The 13222-nt window shown below is 29.7% G+C and overlaps 2 protein-coding genes across 2 annotated transcripts; both read left to right on the top strand.

The window, feature by feature from the left end:
• The first annotated feature begins 5109 nt into the window (after positions 1 to 5109).
• On the top strand, positions 5110 to 9865 carry LOC108469090 (aspartyl protease family protein 1-like). The gene is made up of 9 exons (XM_017769982.2): positions 5110 to 5541; positions 5708 to 5843; positions 7824 to 8062; positions 8255 to 8479; positions 8567 to 8702; positions 8793 to 8872; positions 8970 to 9127; positions 9295 to 9366; positions 9438 to 9865. Exons 1-9 carry the CDS (start codon positions 5246 to 5248, stop codon positions 9650 to 9652), a joined length of 1557 nt encoding a protein of 518 aa, XP_017625471.1. The 5' UTR covers positions 5110 to 5245; the 3' UTR covers positions 9653 to 9865.
• Positions 9866 to 11693: 1828 nt separating this feature from the next.
• LOC108471048 (peroxidase 64-like) lies at positions 11694 to 13222 on the top strand. Its single transcript, XM_017772622.2, has 4 exons — positions 11694 to 11990; positions 12066 to 12254; positions 12357 to 12519; positions 12617 to 13222. The coding sequence occupies exons 1-4, from the start codon at positions 11784 to 11786 to the stop codon at positions 13009 to 13011; spliced, it is 954 nt and encodes a 317-aa protein (XP_017628111.1). The 5' UTR covers positions 11694 to 11783; the 3' UTR covers positions 13012 to 13222.

The raw sequence follows: 13222 nt of genomic DNA on the forward strand, positions 1-13222 counted from the left end.
TTCAACTTCTTTATTTTTTTTGTCAAATATGTAATTAAATGTGTTTCAAAATCCAAATGTGCATTGCATTGCAGCTCCCACCTTGACTATTATTGTATATTTTATGGTCCTACTTAAGTAAACGGATGATTTAAGGAATCAACAAATTTTTTCCACCTTTCACATGCAAGGACTTTAATTTAGACGTTACCATTACAAGGCAAACGGTGTCACTTTGCTTGCCTACGTCACAGTTTCTTTTTAAACAAATTTCGAGTTGATGAGTCATATTTTATTTATTTATGACTAAATTTATTATTTTAATTTTTTTATTTTTAAGCTTCTTTATATATTCTTTATAATTTTTTAAAAATATATAAATTTTAAAATTATAAATTTCAAAATTTTATAAATATTTTGAAATTTAAAATTATTTTTAAATTTATTTTGAGAGAGACTAATTTTTTTTCAAAATTGACAAATATCAAATAGTTATTTACACCAATTTTTATTCAAATTATTCGAGTTATTTGAATAATAAAATTCAACTCAACTCGAACTCAAAACTAGAATTTTAAATTTTCAAAATTATAATAATTCAATTATTCGAGTTATTTAAATACTTTTTAATAATTCATAATAATTCGTTTGCAGTTTTATATTAATTTTAAATTTTAAATTTCCACTTGTCTGATTTTTTTAGTAAAATAAATTTTTTTATGACTTTGAGATATTATTAATAAAGTTTTAAAACGTTTTTAGTAAATAACTTTTATGTTTTTTAAAATAAATATTAAATAATTCTTATATATTATTATTAAAATATAGCATTTTAAAAAGAGTAAAAATTAATTATAAATTAAATAAAAAATAAAATAGAATTTTATTCTAATAATCACAATTTTTTATTTTGTGAAAAAAAAAAGAAGCAGCCATGTGTATGTCTCGTGGAAGTTGCGGTTCCCTCTCGCTTTTCATTTTGTCTCTAATTTCTTCACATTATTGAATCAAAGTTTGAAACGGTGAAACCTTTAAAACTACGTTACGGAGACAATTAAAACTATATTAAATGATTGCGACTTTAGTTTTCGTTTATCAAACTATAAATTTTAAAGGGATAATATTATTTTGCCCCCTAAACTTAGCAATTAGATTCACTTTGGTATCATATTTTTATTTTTCACTTTGACACTTGAATTTAACAACCAGGTCCATTTTTAGTCCCTGAACTTCACAAATATAAAAGTTTGATTATGTGGTACTCTAAAATTATCACATAATTACTTGAAAATTAAAAAAAAAATTATAAATTTTTAGGTGAATTGGATCGGTAGTTGAATATGTCAAACCATTGGTCCTCGATTCAGCCGGTTCAATTGTTGGACCAGCAATAATTAATAAATAATTAAAAAAAATTTTTATAAGTAATCTCACGATCCATCAACCAAACATATGAATCTTACATTCCAACCAAATGAATCAATAAGATAATCTCACATTCCACTCATATAATTTTATTACGGAACGTAATCTAATATTCGACAAACCAAATGCCCCCTTAACATTTACTCATTTTATCATTTTAATCATTAAGCTTTTAAATTTAACCGAATTATTTTTCATAAAAGTTGATTGAACTGTTAAAATTTTAATAATATTAATGTCATAAGATACATGATTATCTATGTGTGTTTTATTATTTATGTGAATAATTTTTGTTTTATTTTATTTTTATCAAATATATGGACTTCCATAGTGCAATAAAAAAATTAATAGTCCAACCAATATTTTTCGTCTAAAATTAATCACTAAATTTTAAAAGTTGAAAATTAAAATAATAATAAAATTAGGCCGAAAGTGAAAATAAATAAATTTTAGGGATTAAATATTTCATTATTCCGGAAAAAGCTTAATTGAATGTCTTTAATTACTTTTAGTTATTTATTTATGATAAATAATTGACATGAAAAAAAAACCACGAAGTCGTAATGGAGTCCGTACACTTCAGCGACAAGCGCCGACCTTCTCCGGTCGACGTGGATATAATTGCGGCCAAACGGTTGACAGTGTTCCACGTGTTTGAAAACTTAAGGTAAAGATTGAAAGTGAAAAATGAAGAAATTTCTAGCAACTTTCACACCAAAATTGAAAATAAAATATCACTCTCGGTCTCATTAAATATATTCTTTTCTTGTTATAATTATTTTAAAAGTCGAATTATTATATTTTTCAATAAATATATTTAATAAATTATTAATTTTAAAAATAATACTTTTTATTTTTATGAATATTTTTATATTTTTAAATTATTTATGGACACAATATATAAAATAAAATAATATGTATGAAATATATCGTTAAAAGTATTTATATTTAAGTCCTTTTGTTAATATAAAGGTTTAATATAGTTTTTAGTTTATGAACTTGTTAATTAAGTCCAGTTTAGTATTTATAATTTCTTTTATCTATTTTGGTATTTAAATTTACCAATGGCCTTAGCCCCCAAAATATAAAATTGCCTATCAGTCCCTTTATATTTTAGAAAATTACAAGTTAATATAATGGTAAAATTGTACTTTACTCTAAATTTTTTCAGTCATTTCTAGTCCTCTGGAGAATAATTTTTTGGCTTCGCCCCTGAGATCTACTTTGGCATTTGAATTTAGATTTTGTAAAATTATAATAAAAGTGACACAATCTTTAAATGTCATATTATCACACTTTATGAAATTTAAATTCAAAGATTAAAATGGACAAATTTGCCAAAGTTCAAATACTAAAGTGGACCCCAAAAAAGTACAAGTACCGAAATAAATTTAGTTACTAAATCTAGGGACCAAAAAATATATTAACCCTGTTATAAACATGATAGCATAAATTAAGGAAGTGGGGAGAATCCAAGAGGTAGACCAAATAGTCCAAAATATTCTACACGTGGCGACTCTTCATTGTGTTGTTATTTTCTTCCGCCAATCATGGATGACTCTTTTACTTTCACCAATGACCGCCACCAGTTGTTTTTATTTTTTTAAAATTATCTTTATTCATGTAGCACATGCTCTGTTTTATTTTATTATTTTGCAAAAATGGTCTTCTTTTATTTTATTATTTCTTTTAATTCCCCTTTTATTGTTGCCTTTTCCCCTAAATTTTAACTAAGGGTGATTTTTTTTTTTTTTGCTCTTCATGTCTATTTTACGGTTCATGTTCAGGGTTCGTGGTTGCCCGTCCTAACAATGTCGTCTCCAAGGTTTAAACCTGGGTCTTCTCTTTGGGAATGTAATGTGCCTTACCATTATACTTAACCACTTGTTAGTAAGGGTGAATATTTGATGTACTGCTAATATATGAATTTTGTGTACGATAAATGAATAATCACATGACACCTCGTTATTAATAAAATAATAGATAATTTATATATAAATATTAATAACTTTATTTGAATATACACTCAAAACTTGATATAAACTCTAAACCCTAAATCTTAAGCAATAAATTCTAAATTCAAAACTCAAACTATGTATATTTAATTATGTTTAAATTAAGTTGTTAATATTTATTTATAAGTCCTCTGTTATTTTTGTTTTACTCAATAATGATGTGTCGTGTTGTTATTTATCGATGGTGCATGAAACTCATCACTAACGATGCACCAAATATTATTGCTTTAATTAATACTAATTTTCATGACACATAATAAGGTTATCATTTTCGTTATGATATAAATACATATAAGTACTCGTTAAAAAAACATATGTATTAAACTATCTATATTTATCATTTCAAATTTATCGATAATTTAATAATAAATTATATGTATTTTATAATCTAAATTCTCAGTGAAATAAACATTAATACAAATAAATATACTTTAATTATACACATAAAATATGTTCATATACAAATATAGAATCTTAGTTATAATTAGACCAGATAACTTAATTTAGTGATTATAATTTATTATTTAATGTAATTATAAAATATAAATTTTGGTTAAGACATATAAAAATATTTAAAATATCAAAATATTGTATCAATTTTTATTAAATTAAAAATTAAAATTATTTTATACCAATTTAAAATTAAATACTCATATTTAAAACGTATAATTATTAAAAATTAATATATATAGGGTTATTATTTGATACATTATGATTTAAGTTAGGGGGAAATACAAATATAAGGAGTTAAAAATTATATTTATATTTATGGGTAGACTAAAGGTGTAATCGAGTCAAACTGAACTCTAACGGTGATAAGCTCAAACTCAAATTCGACTCAAAATTCAAGATTTGATACTTGATTTGAGCTTGAGGCTCGATGCTTAATCTAGTCGAGAGTAGCTTTGGCTCTTTTATATTCAAACATTACCTTATTCGTTAAGCACTTTTTATATGATAAGAGTAAAGATGTAATTTCATAATATAAAATTATAAAATAAAAAGCTCAATTAAGCTCGCTAGTTGTTTGAACCGAGTATTACAGAGCTTAAATTTGGCTTGATTGATAACTCGACCTTAGTTCAATAATTACCATATTGAATTCGAGCTGCTTCTTTTTTTCAAATCAAACTTGAATATGTTACAAGCATTAAGGATGGTGGAAGGGGGCAAACATGGCCTTTCCCCAAAACCAAATGGAATTGAATTTTTATGTTTTAAAATGTACAAAATTATAAATATAATATTTTAATTTATTTCTTTAAAAACTATAAAGATATTAGTTAATATAATGGTGAAATTGCATTTTTAACACTTATTCAATTTTTTTTAACTTAATTCCACCCAAAAATTTTCTGGCTTAGCCATTGACGAGCATCAATGTCTCATTTACATAACAAAAAATATTTATATTTTTATTAGCTCGCAATTTGTGAAGTAATCCAATATTTAGGTGCCGGTTTAAAAAAATCATAAATTTCTAGGTATTGGATATTAAAAGGGTAAAACAATCAGGTGCAAAAACGAAAATTCTCCAAAATATAAGGGGTATCCCGCCAAAAAGAAAAAAAAGGTTGTAATAAAATAATAACATATTATAATTTTTTATAAAAAAATTCATTTTCGCGGGACCCACGCTCCGACCAGAGTTGGGGTCACACTCGCACCGCGTTTTCGTTTTTCGTTTCGCTTTCTAATTTGTTTTTTTCCCTTATAAACTCACAACGAAATCCATTATCTCTTCAACATTTGTTTTTTTTTTTCAGCTAAAAATTTATTTTTCTCAAATTATTTTTTTCCTTTTTTTTTGAGTGACGAATTCAAGCATGAGTGAGTTCACTCGTTATAGTCGTGTATTACTGTTAATGGTATTAGGATTAAGCGCGGGAGCCTGTTACGGTTTCGGTACTTTCGGATTCGAATTCCATCACAGATACTCGGATCCCGTTAAACAAATCCTGGCCGTCGATGAATTGCCGGCGAAAGGAAGTCCGGAATATTACAGTGCTATGATCCACCGCGATAAAATAATCAAGGGCCGTCGATTGGCGGCAGAGAACGATCAGACGCCGGTTACTTTTCTCGAAGGAAACGCAACTTATCGATTGAGTTCGTTGGGATAGTATGGTTTTCTTCTTACCTCCTCTCTCTCAATACTCCTTTTTTTTAAAAAAAAAAGAAGATATTCTTACTGTATAAGTGTTTTTTTTTTCTGTTTGTTTGGCGAGAAAAAAGAAGTGGTGTACGATATTCTTTAATCTTTGGATTTTTATTTTTGGAATTTACAGTTTGCATTACGCCAATGTGACGGTGGGGACACCAGCTTTGTGGTTTTTGGTAGCATTAGACACCGGCAGCGATCTCTTTTGGCTGCCATGCGATTGTTCCAGTTGTGTCCGAGCCATAGAATCACCCGGTGGCCCGGTAATTTAAATTTAAATTCTTAATGATTTAATATTTCTTTTATTCTTTCTGGCCATTTTATTTCTTTTATTCACCAAGAATAAAATATGCTGTCGAAGAATACGGTAGGTCTCTCTATTATTATTTGGTATAATTAACCTATAATTTATGTTCATCTTAACGTCCATAAAGAACTTTTTGAGGTTTGTGATTTCACTTTTCAGAATACTATTTTTCGATTTTTTTTTCCAAAAGTATGATATGGCTTAGATAGAGATGGGATAATTTTTTATCCATTTCAACCCGACCTACTCCAATGAGAAATTATTTTATAGATTATTTCAACCACATCATTCACGATCTTTTTAATTAAAAAAAAGAATATATCATAGTTGATTTAAAAATTTAGTCCAAATGGACATATGATTTGGAAGTTTTTCTTCTTTTAATTAAACAGAATTATAAATGATGTGCTGAAAAAGCTCCATACAATAATAATATAAAATGTTAATTAAATATTAATTTACATGTGAATTTTCATAAATTTAATTTTTATATTTTATTAAAATAAAATAATAATTTTATCTTTTACTATTTTTAATGATGTTTTTAAATATTTTATAGGTATAGTTATATAAAGTAAATATTAATAAAAATTTTATTAGTATATATAGAAATTAATATTATATATAAATGCATTTTGGTCATCATCTCAAGGCTAGGAGGAGCGATTTTTTTTCTAAACTCAACCTTGATCTGACCAACTAATTGGAAAATAAAACCTGTCAACCTGATTCAAATCTTAATTTTTAAATAAAAATTCGACCCGATTAGGTTTAAACTCATCAGATTCAATTTTTTTTATCATCCCTAACTTTATTCAACCCAATACTTATTAGTAAATCTCTCTATTATAGATTTTTTTATTTTTTTAAACATATTAGTTGAATCCTATACTATCCAATCATATTGAATTGAGGAGTATGTGCAACACACTCATTTATATGCTAGAAATTCTTCTTTTTCTTTTTCTTTTTTTATGGAATTAATGCAATTTACTTTTCTTTTCTTTTTCTTTTTTAACATTTGGCTTAATATTCTCTTCTACTTAATCTCGTTACGCTTTTGTCACAATTTCTTCATTAATTTTGCCTGCCCAACTTATAAAACTTTGGCATTGATTTTTGGTTGGTCCACTTTACTTACTCCATTCATTGAAGTGCTCAATGTGAAATTGAGCAATTACGAATTACTCTGATATTAATTTTTATAATTTTTTTGAATATATATTGTGTTTAATTTCAATCAAGTAAGCACTTTACTTATTTTTTTTAGAACATTTGGCTTAACATTCTCTTCTACTTAATCTTGTGACGCTTTTGTCACAGTTTCTTCAATTTTGCCTGCTCAACTTATAAAACTTTAGCATTGATTTTTTGTTGGTCCGCTTTACTTACTCCACCCATTGAAGCTCTCAATGTGAAATTGAGCTCTGATACTAATTTTTACAATTTTTTAAAATATATATTATGTTTAATTTCAATCAAGTAGGCGCTTTACCTATTTTTTTAGAATATTTGGCTTAACATTTTCTTCTACATAATCTTGTGACGCTTTTGTTACAGCTTCTTCATCAATTTTGCATGCTCAACTTATAAAAATTAGGCATTAATTTTCGGTTGGTCCATTTTACTTACTCTACCCCTTGAAGCGCTCGATGTGAAATCGAGCAATTACGAATTACTCTGATACTAATTTTTATAATTTTTTTAAAATATATATTATGTTTAATTTCAATTAAGTAATTTTTATGACTTACGAGAAACTTGCTTTCATATTGACTACTTTATAATTTAAATAAAATTTTTTAAAGCATTAAGACTTTTTTTTTGTTTGATTCAATAAAATTTGATAGAAAAATTAATAGTTTAAAATAAGAGGATTTCATATTTAATTTCAATCTTTGACAAAATTCTATTTGCTGTAAAATTTGCGTTTCAGAGGATAGATTTTAACATCTACAGCCCTAATACATCATCTACAAGCTCAACGGTTCCTTGTAGCAGTGAGAAGTGCGAACAACATAGAAAATGTTCTTCACCTTCAAGTAATTGTCCTTATCAAGTTATCTATCTATCCAATGGCACCTCGTCGATCGGGGTTTTGGTGGAAGATGTCTTGCGCTTGACTGCGGACGACGATAAAACAAACAAACCCGTCGAAGCCAAGATTACTTTCGGGTTTGTATCTTTTACTTCCTTTGTCCTGAAATCTCCCCGTGCTGTTGTCGAAAATAGCATTGGTCTGTCATCAACAAGACATGCATCGTTAGTCTTTTGTGTCCGTAAATGATTATGATTATGCATTGCTTCACATTGTTACCGGCGATTACTTCCGGCAATGATTAACTCGTGTGCGTTACTCAATTGCAGTTGCGGGAAGATTCAGACTGGATCGTTCTTAAACGGTGCAGCTCCTAATGGTCTTTTCGGGCTTGGTATGGACAATATATCAGTTCCCAGCATATTAGCAAAAGAAAATGTTACATCGAATTCGTTCTCTATGTGTTTTCGATCTGATGGGATCGGAAGAATAACTTTCGGTGATAAGGGCAGCTCAGACCAAGGAGAAACACCGATTAATCTCAGGCAATCACGGTATTGACTATAATACCAAACTTGTTCGATATGCGAATGCTCCTATTTTGTCGGGTGTTACTGATCCTTCTCGATTTTCATTTTCAGCCCTACTTACAATATTAGTATCACTCAAATAAACGTGGGAGGAAACACCGGCGATCTCGAGTTCGATGCCGTTTTCGACTCTGGTACCTCGTTTACATATTTGAATGACCCGGCTTATACGCTTATTTCCGAGACTGTAAGTAGTTTAAGTCACAAATTTCATGTCCCCCCCCCCCGGGTTTCCATTTTCTCCCATACGCGTATTTATAGTGATTTTGTTCGGCAGTTCAACAATTTGGCCTTAGACAAGCGGCATACATCGAAGTCTACCGATGACCTTCCCTTTGAATATTGTTATGAGCTAAGGTAATCTATTCATTTCGCCTTTCGGACCATCGAAAAGTCGTATATTTTATCGTTTCTCGCCCAACGGCCTCAGGCACTGAGTTCTTTTACCTTACAGCGCCAATCAAACGAGCTTGAAGTACCCCGTAGTGAATCTGACAATGAAAGGCGGAGATCAGCTTTTGGTTAATGATCCAATAGCAGTGCTCCCCATGCAGGGTGGAGCTATATATTGCTTGGCAGTCGTGAAAAGCGACAGCGTGAATATCATCGGACGTAAGTCTCTCTGGATCCAATTTACAAACACTGAACTCATAATCAATATGATGTTTGTAAAGATCCTTATCTACAAATGATCAAACATTCCATTAGAAGTTTTTAGGTATTTCGAGTTGGAAAATCTCCAATTGCTACTTACATTTTTTTTATTAAATCCGATCCAGAAAACTTCATGACCGGTTATCGTATAGTCTTCGATCGAGAAAAGATGGTAGTTGGCTGGAAAGCATCCGATTGTAAGTAACTTCTCTTCAATCTCCTCCACTAGTTCATCTCGTAAATCTTTTTAACAATCCAATTTCCACAGGTTACAATATCGAGAGTTCAAACACTTTACCGGTGATACCACCATCAGCGGTCCCTCCGGCTACTGCCGTTAAACCGGAAGCAACGGCCAGAAACAGCAGTAATGCTGGAGCTCCAGGGTCATATCCACCACCTATGACAAATAAATCAACCCAACTTAAAGCTTTTTCTTATGTATTCACAATTGCTCTGGTCCTATATTTTGCTCTAATTTAATTTTTTTTAATTGCAAAGTGCCCCTCACCTAGACCCTGTACCATAGGGTATGTTATTGTTTTAGGATTATACAATGGGGGAAACATTTTTTAACTTACTATAGTTTTGTTTTTTCATGTTAGTGGCATAATTACACAGGTTTGTAAATATGTTTTGATTTTGATAAATGAGTATTATTTTTACAGCATTTACTTACATTTCTAAGTTATAAAATTTTGGTGTTTCCGGCTTTTTTTTTCTTTAAATTTATAATTTCCGATAAAATTATATAATACATCAAAATTTTGTGTAGATATATAATACTTTCAACATCATGGTAAAAATAGATATATAATACTTTCAACATTATGGTAAAAAAGCCTAATTAGCCATTAAATTTGTTAATTATGTTACTTCCAAAATTTTACGAGAAAAAATATTATCGTATAGATAATGTCATGTCATTTTGTTATTTTTAGATAAACTAAATTCATAATTTACGTAAATTTTAATCTAACGAATTTAACTATTACTATTTAATTCATGACTGAAATTTCAAAAATAAAAATACAGAGATTAAAATGGACTAAATTGGAGCAAGAGATTAATTTCAGAACTTATGCATAGCATAGGGACTAATAGAAGAATTTGACCTAATATAATATACAAATATAATAGATACACGAATTGACTCATCTTATATAACTTGATGTCCTCACCAACTGACAAAGCTAAATGCAATGATACGATGTAAATACTCTAGCAATTTTGAAAATAAAAGACGAAAACAAATAATAAAATATGATACCAAAAGAATAATGTAAACAAAAATGAATATATGAATATGACAAATTATATAACATGAATTATTAATACGTAAAAGGTTATATCAAATGTAAAAATACAAATATATCTAAAAAAGAAAATATAAATGGACTAATCTGCTTACATTAGACATAAACATGGGTTAAAGCTAAGTTTCTAAAGCTCAATTCGATATTTGGTAGACATTTAAAAAATAAATATGTGAAGGTTTAATCAAAGTCTCAATCATTAATTTACAAATATGATAGAAAAATCTAGATAGAATTTGATATTCATATTTCATATTGAATTGATCTTAAGTTTAAGTGCGTATCTATGATGTTAATACTATACTGGTGAGGGATTTTTTATTTTTTTAGAGAAGTTTGTAAAGTGTCATTTGTTTAGAGCTAGTGGACCCCTTAATAAGTTCGATATGTCTCGGGTGGTAATTTTGTCTCCCAACTCTGTTGAAAGTGCGAGTCCTTGTAAAGATGATTTAAGTGCGAGTCCTTGTAAAGATGGTTTAAAGACACTAAAATTTTTAACAAAGTTGAGAGACAAAACTGTTACCAAGACAATACCAAATTTATTTACGAGTCCACCAATTCAGGACAAACAACTCAACATATACTTTTATTTAACCTGGACCCGTGAACACCTTTTGCAAAGTATAATACAAAAGAGCAAAAAGGTTAGCCTTAATTTGATAAAGTTAAGAGACTTAGAGAACAAGCTTTATAAGCACAAATAACTACTCTGATTGTTACACCCTAACCTCTTCCCTTTTGAACAAACGAGAATCTATCTTTTTCCTGTTGTTGTATCAAACATTAGCAATGGCTACAAGCCTCAGCCTAATCCCCATTATAGATAAATTTCATAAAATTACCCAACTTAAAAATAAATGAATAAATAAATATTAGAGAATTAGCCAACTCAAATTTTAACTAAATATATCGATTTAATTACATGCTATTTACATGTAAAAAATTAGTAAATTAATCCTAACAAACCATAGTTACAAATATCACACACGCAAAAAAGGAAAAAAAAAAAAGAAAAAGAAAAAAAATTGGATTATTTTCAATATGGATATGAAAATGACAAAGATCAGTTGCATGGGGATTTTGTGGTAGGATGAAGCATGCTTAATAAACACTACATAATAATTTTTTCTTCAAGCATTTCATTACCATATGCAATGGGGCCACCTATAGGTGACCTTTGTTACTAGCACATCCTTTGGCTCACTATAAATAATCTCTATGAATCTCTAAACTTTCCCATACAAAACGAGCTAAAAGCTACTTTGAATTTGATAAAAGAAGACAAAGTGGTTTTTAAAATGGCTTTACTCATAGCAGTACTGACCTTAGTTTTGCTCGTGTCTGCGTCGACTTCACCAGCCATTGCTCTTAGCTTGAATCATTATGAGAAAACCTGTCCTGATGTTGAGTCGATAGTTGCAAAAGCTGTCGAGCGTGCCACCATGAAGGATAAGACGGTCCCTGCAGCCCTTCTTCGAATGCATTTTCATGATTGTTTTATAAGGGTAATTTGGTGTGGATTTTAGGGATGTCGGATTCAAAGTTGGGTTTAGATATTGATTTAGGCTTTTTCTTTTCAGGGTTGTGATGCTTCTGTGCTGTTGTACTCAAAGGGAAACAATAAAGCTGAAAAAGATGGGCCTGCAAATCTTTCTTTGCATGGATTTTATGTTATAGAAAATGCAAAGAAAGAAGTCGAAGCAGCGTGTCCTGGTGTAGTCTCGTGTGCTGATATTTTGGCTTTTGCCGCAAGGGATGCTGTCGTGCTCGTAAGACGACAACTTTCTTTAGTGTGGATTCTGTATGTGCATTGAATATATGCATGCATAATGATTGATCTAATGGTGTCTATTTGATCAAATTCATGATAGTCTGGAGGTCCTACATGGGAAGTGCCTAAGGGAAGAAAAGATGGTAGAACATCAAAGGCTAGCGAAACTATACAACTGCCGGCTCCGACTTTCAACATATCTCAACTGCAACAAAGCTTCTCTCAAAGAGGCCTATCCATGGATGACCTCGTAGCTCTTTCAGGTTAACCGAAATGATAAACTTTATATGTTTTAATTCAACATTATTTAACTAAAGCAAAAAGGGATTAACTTGTTACTTACACATGATGCTGTTGCAGGAGGCCACACTATCGGATTTTCCCACTGCTCATCCTTCCAGAATAGAATCCGCAACTTCAACGCAACGCACGACATAGACCCAACAATGCATCCTTCATTTGCAGCAAGCTTAAGGAACGTTTGTCCGATCAAGAACAAGGCAAAGAATGCCGGAGCAACAATGGATCCTTCTTCAACAGCTTTCGATAACACCTACTTCAAGTTGATCCTTCAAGGCAAAACCCTGTTTTCTTCTGACCAAGCCCTGCTCACGAATCCGAAAACCAAAGGTTTGGTATACAAGTTTGCCAGTTCGAAACAGAGTTTCGAGAAAGCTTTCGTAAACTCTATGATCAAAATGAGCAGTCTCAATGGAGGTCAAGAAATTAGGAAAGATTGTCGTGTTGTAAACTAAGGATTTCATAGATTAATTATTAAATTCTAAAATCTAAACTATGAGAGCTAGGTAGTTCATCAATGGACTACTACTTTTCCTATTTTCATTGTAGCCTATTAGCCTAATAACTGTCAATTGAGAGAATTTATAGCTGAATAAGCACAGCTACACTACTGTAATAAACTGAGATATTATGAATATCTTAAGAAACTAGCTTTAATCATAAGAA

The sequence above is a fragment of the Gossypium arboreum genome, chromosome 2 (assembly GCF_025698485.1).
Source record: "Gossypium arboreum isolate Shixiya-1 chromosome 2, ASM2569848v2, whole genome shotgun sequence".
Taxonomy (NCBI): Eukaryota; Viridiplantae; Streptophyta; class Magnoliopsida; order Malvales; family Malvaceae; genus Gossypium; species Gossypium arboreum.

Excerpts from the sequence above, each read along its gene's own strand:
- LOC108469090 (XM_017769982.2), top strand. The coding sequence starts at position 5,246 with ATGAGTGAGTTCACTCGTTATAGTCGTGTATTACTGTTAATGGTATTA. Across the intron at positions 5,542-5,707 it reads CGATTGAGTTCGTTGGGATA|TTTGCATTACGCCAATGTGA; the intron begins GTATGGTTTTCT and ends TGGAATTTACAG. Across the intron at positions 8,703-8,792 it reads ATACGCTTATTTCCGAGACT|TTCAACAATTTGGCCTTAGA; the intron begins GTAAGTAGTTTA and ends TTTGTTCGGCAG.
- LOC108471048 (XM_017772622.2), top strand. The coding sequence starts at position 11,784 with ATGGCTTTACTCATAGCAGTACTGACCTTAGTTTTGCTCGTGTCTGCG. Across the intron at positions 12,255-12,356 it reads CAAGGGATGCTGTCGTGCTC|TCTGGAGGTCCTACATGGGA; the intron begins GTAAGACGACAA and ends AATTCATGATAG. Across the intron at positions 12,520-12,616 it reads TGACCTCGTAGCTCTTTCAG|GAGGCCACACTATCGGATTT; the intron begins GTTAACCGAAAT and ends ATGCTGTTGCAG.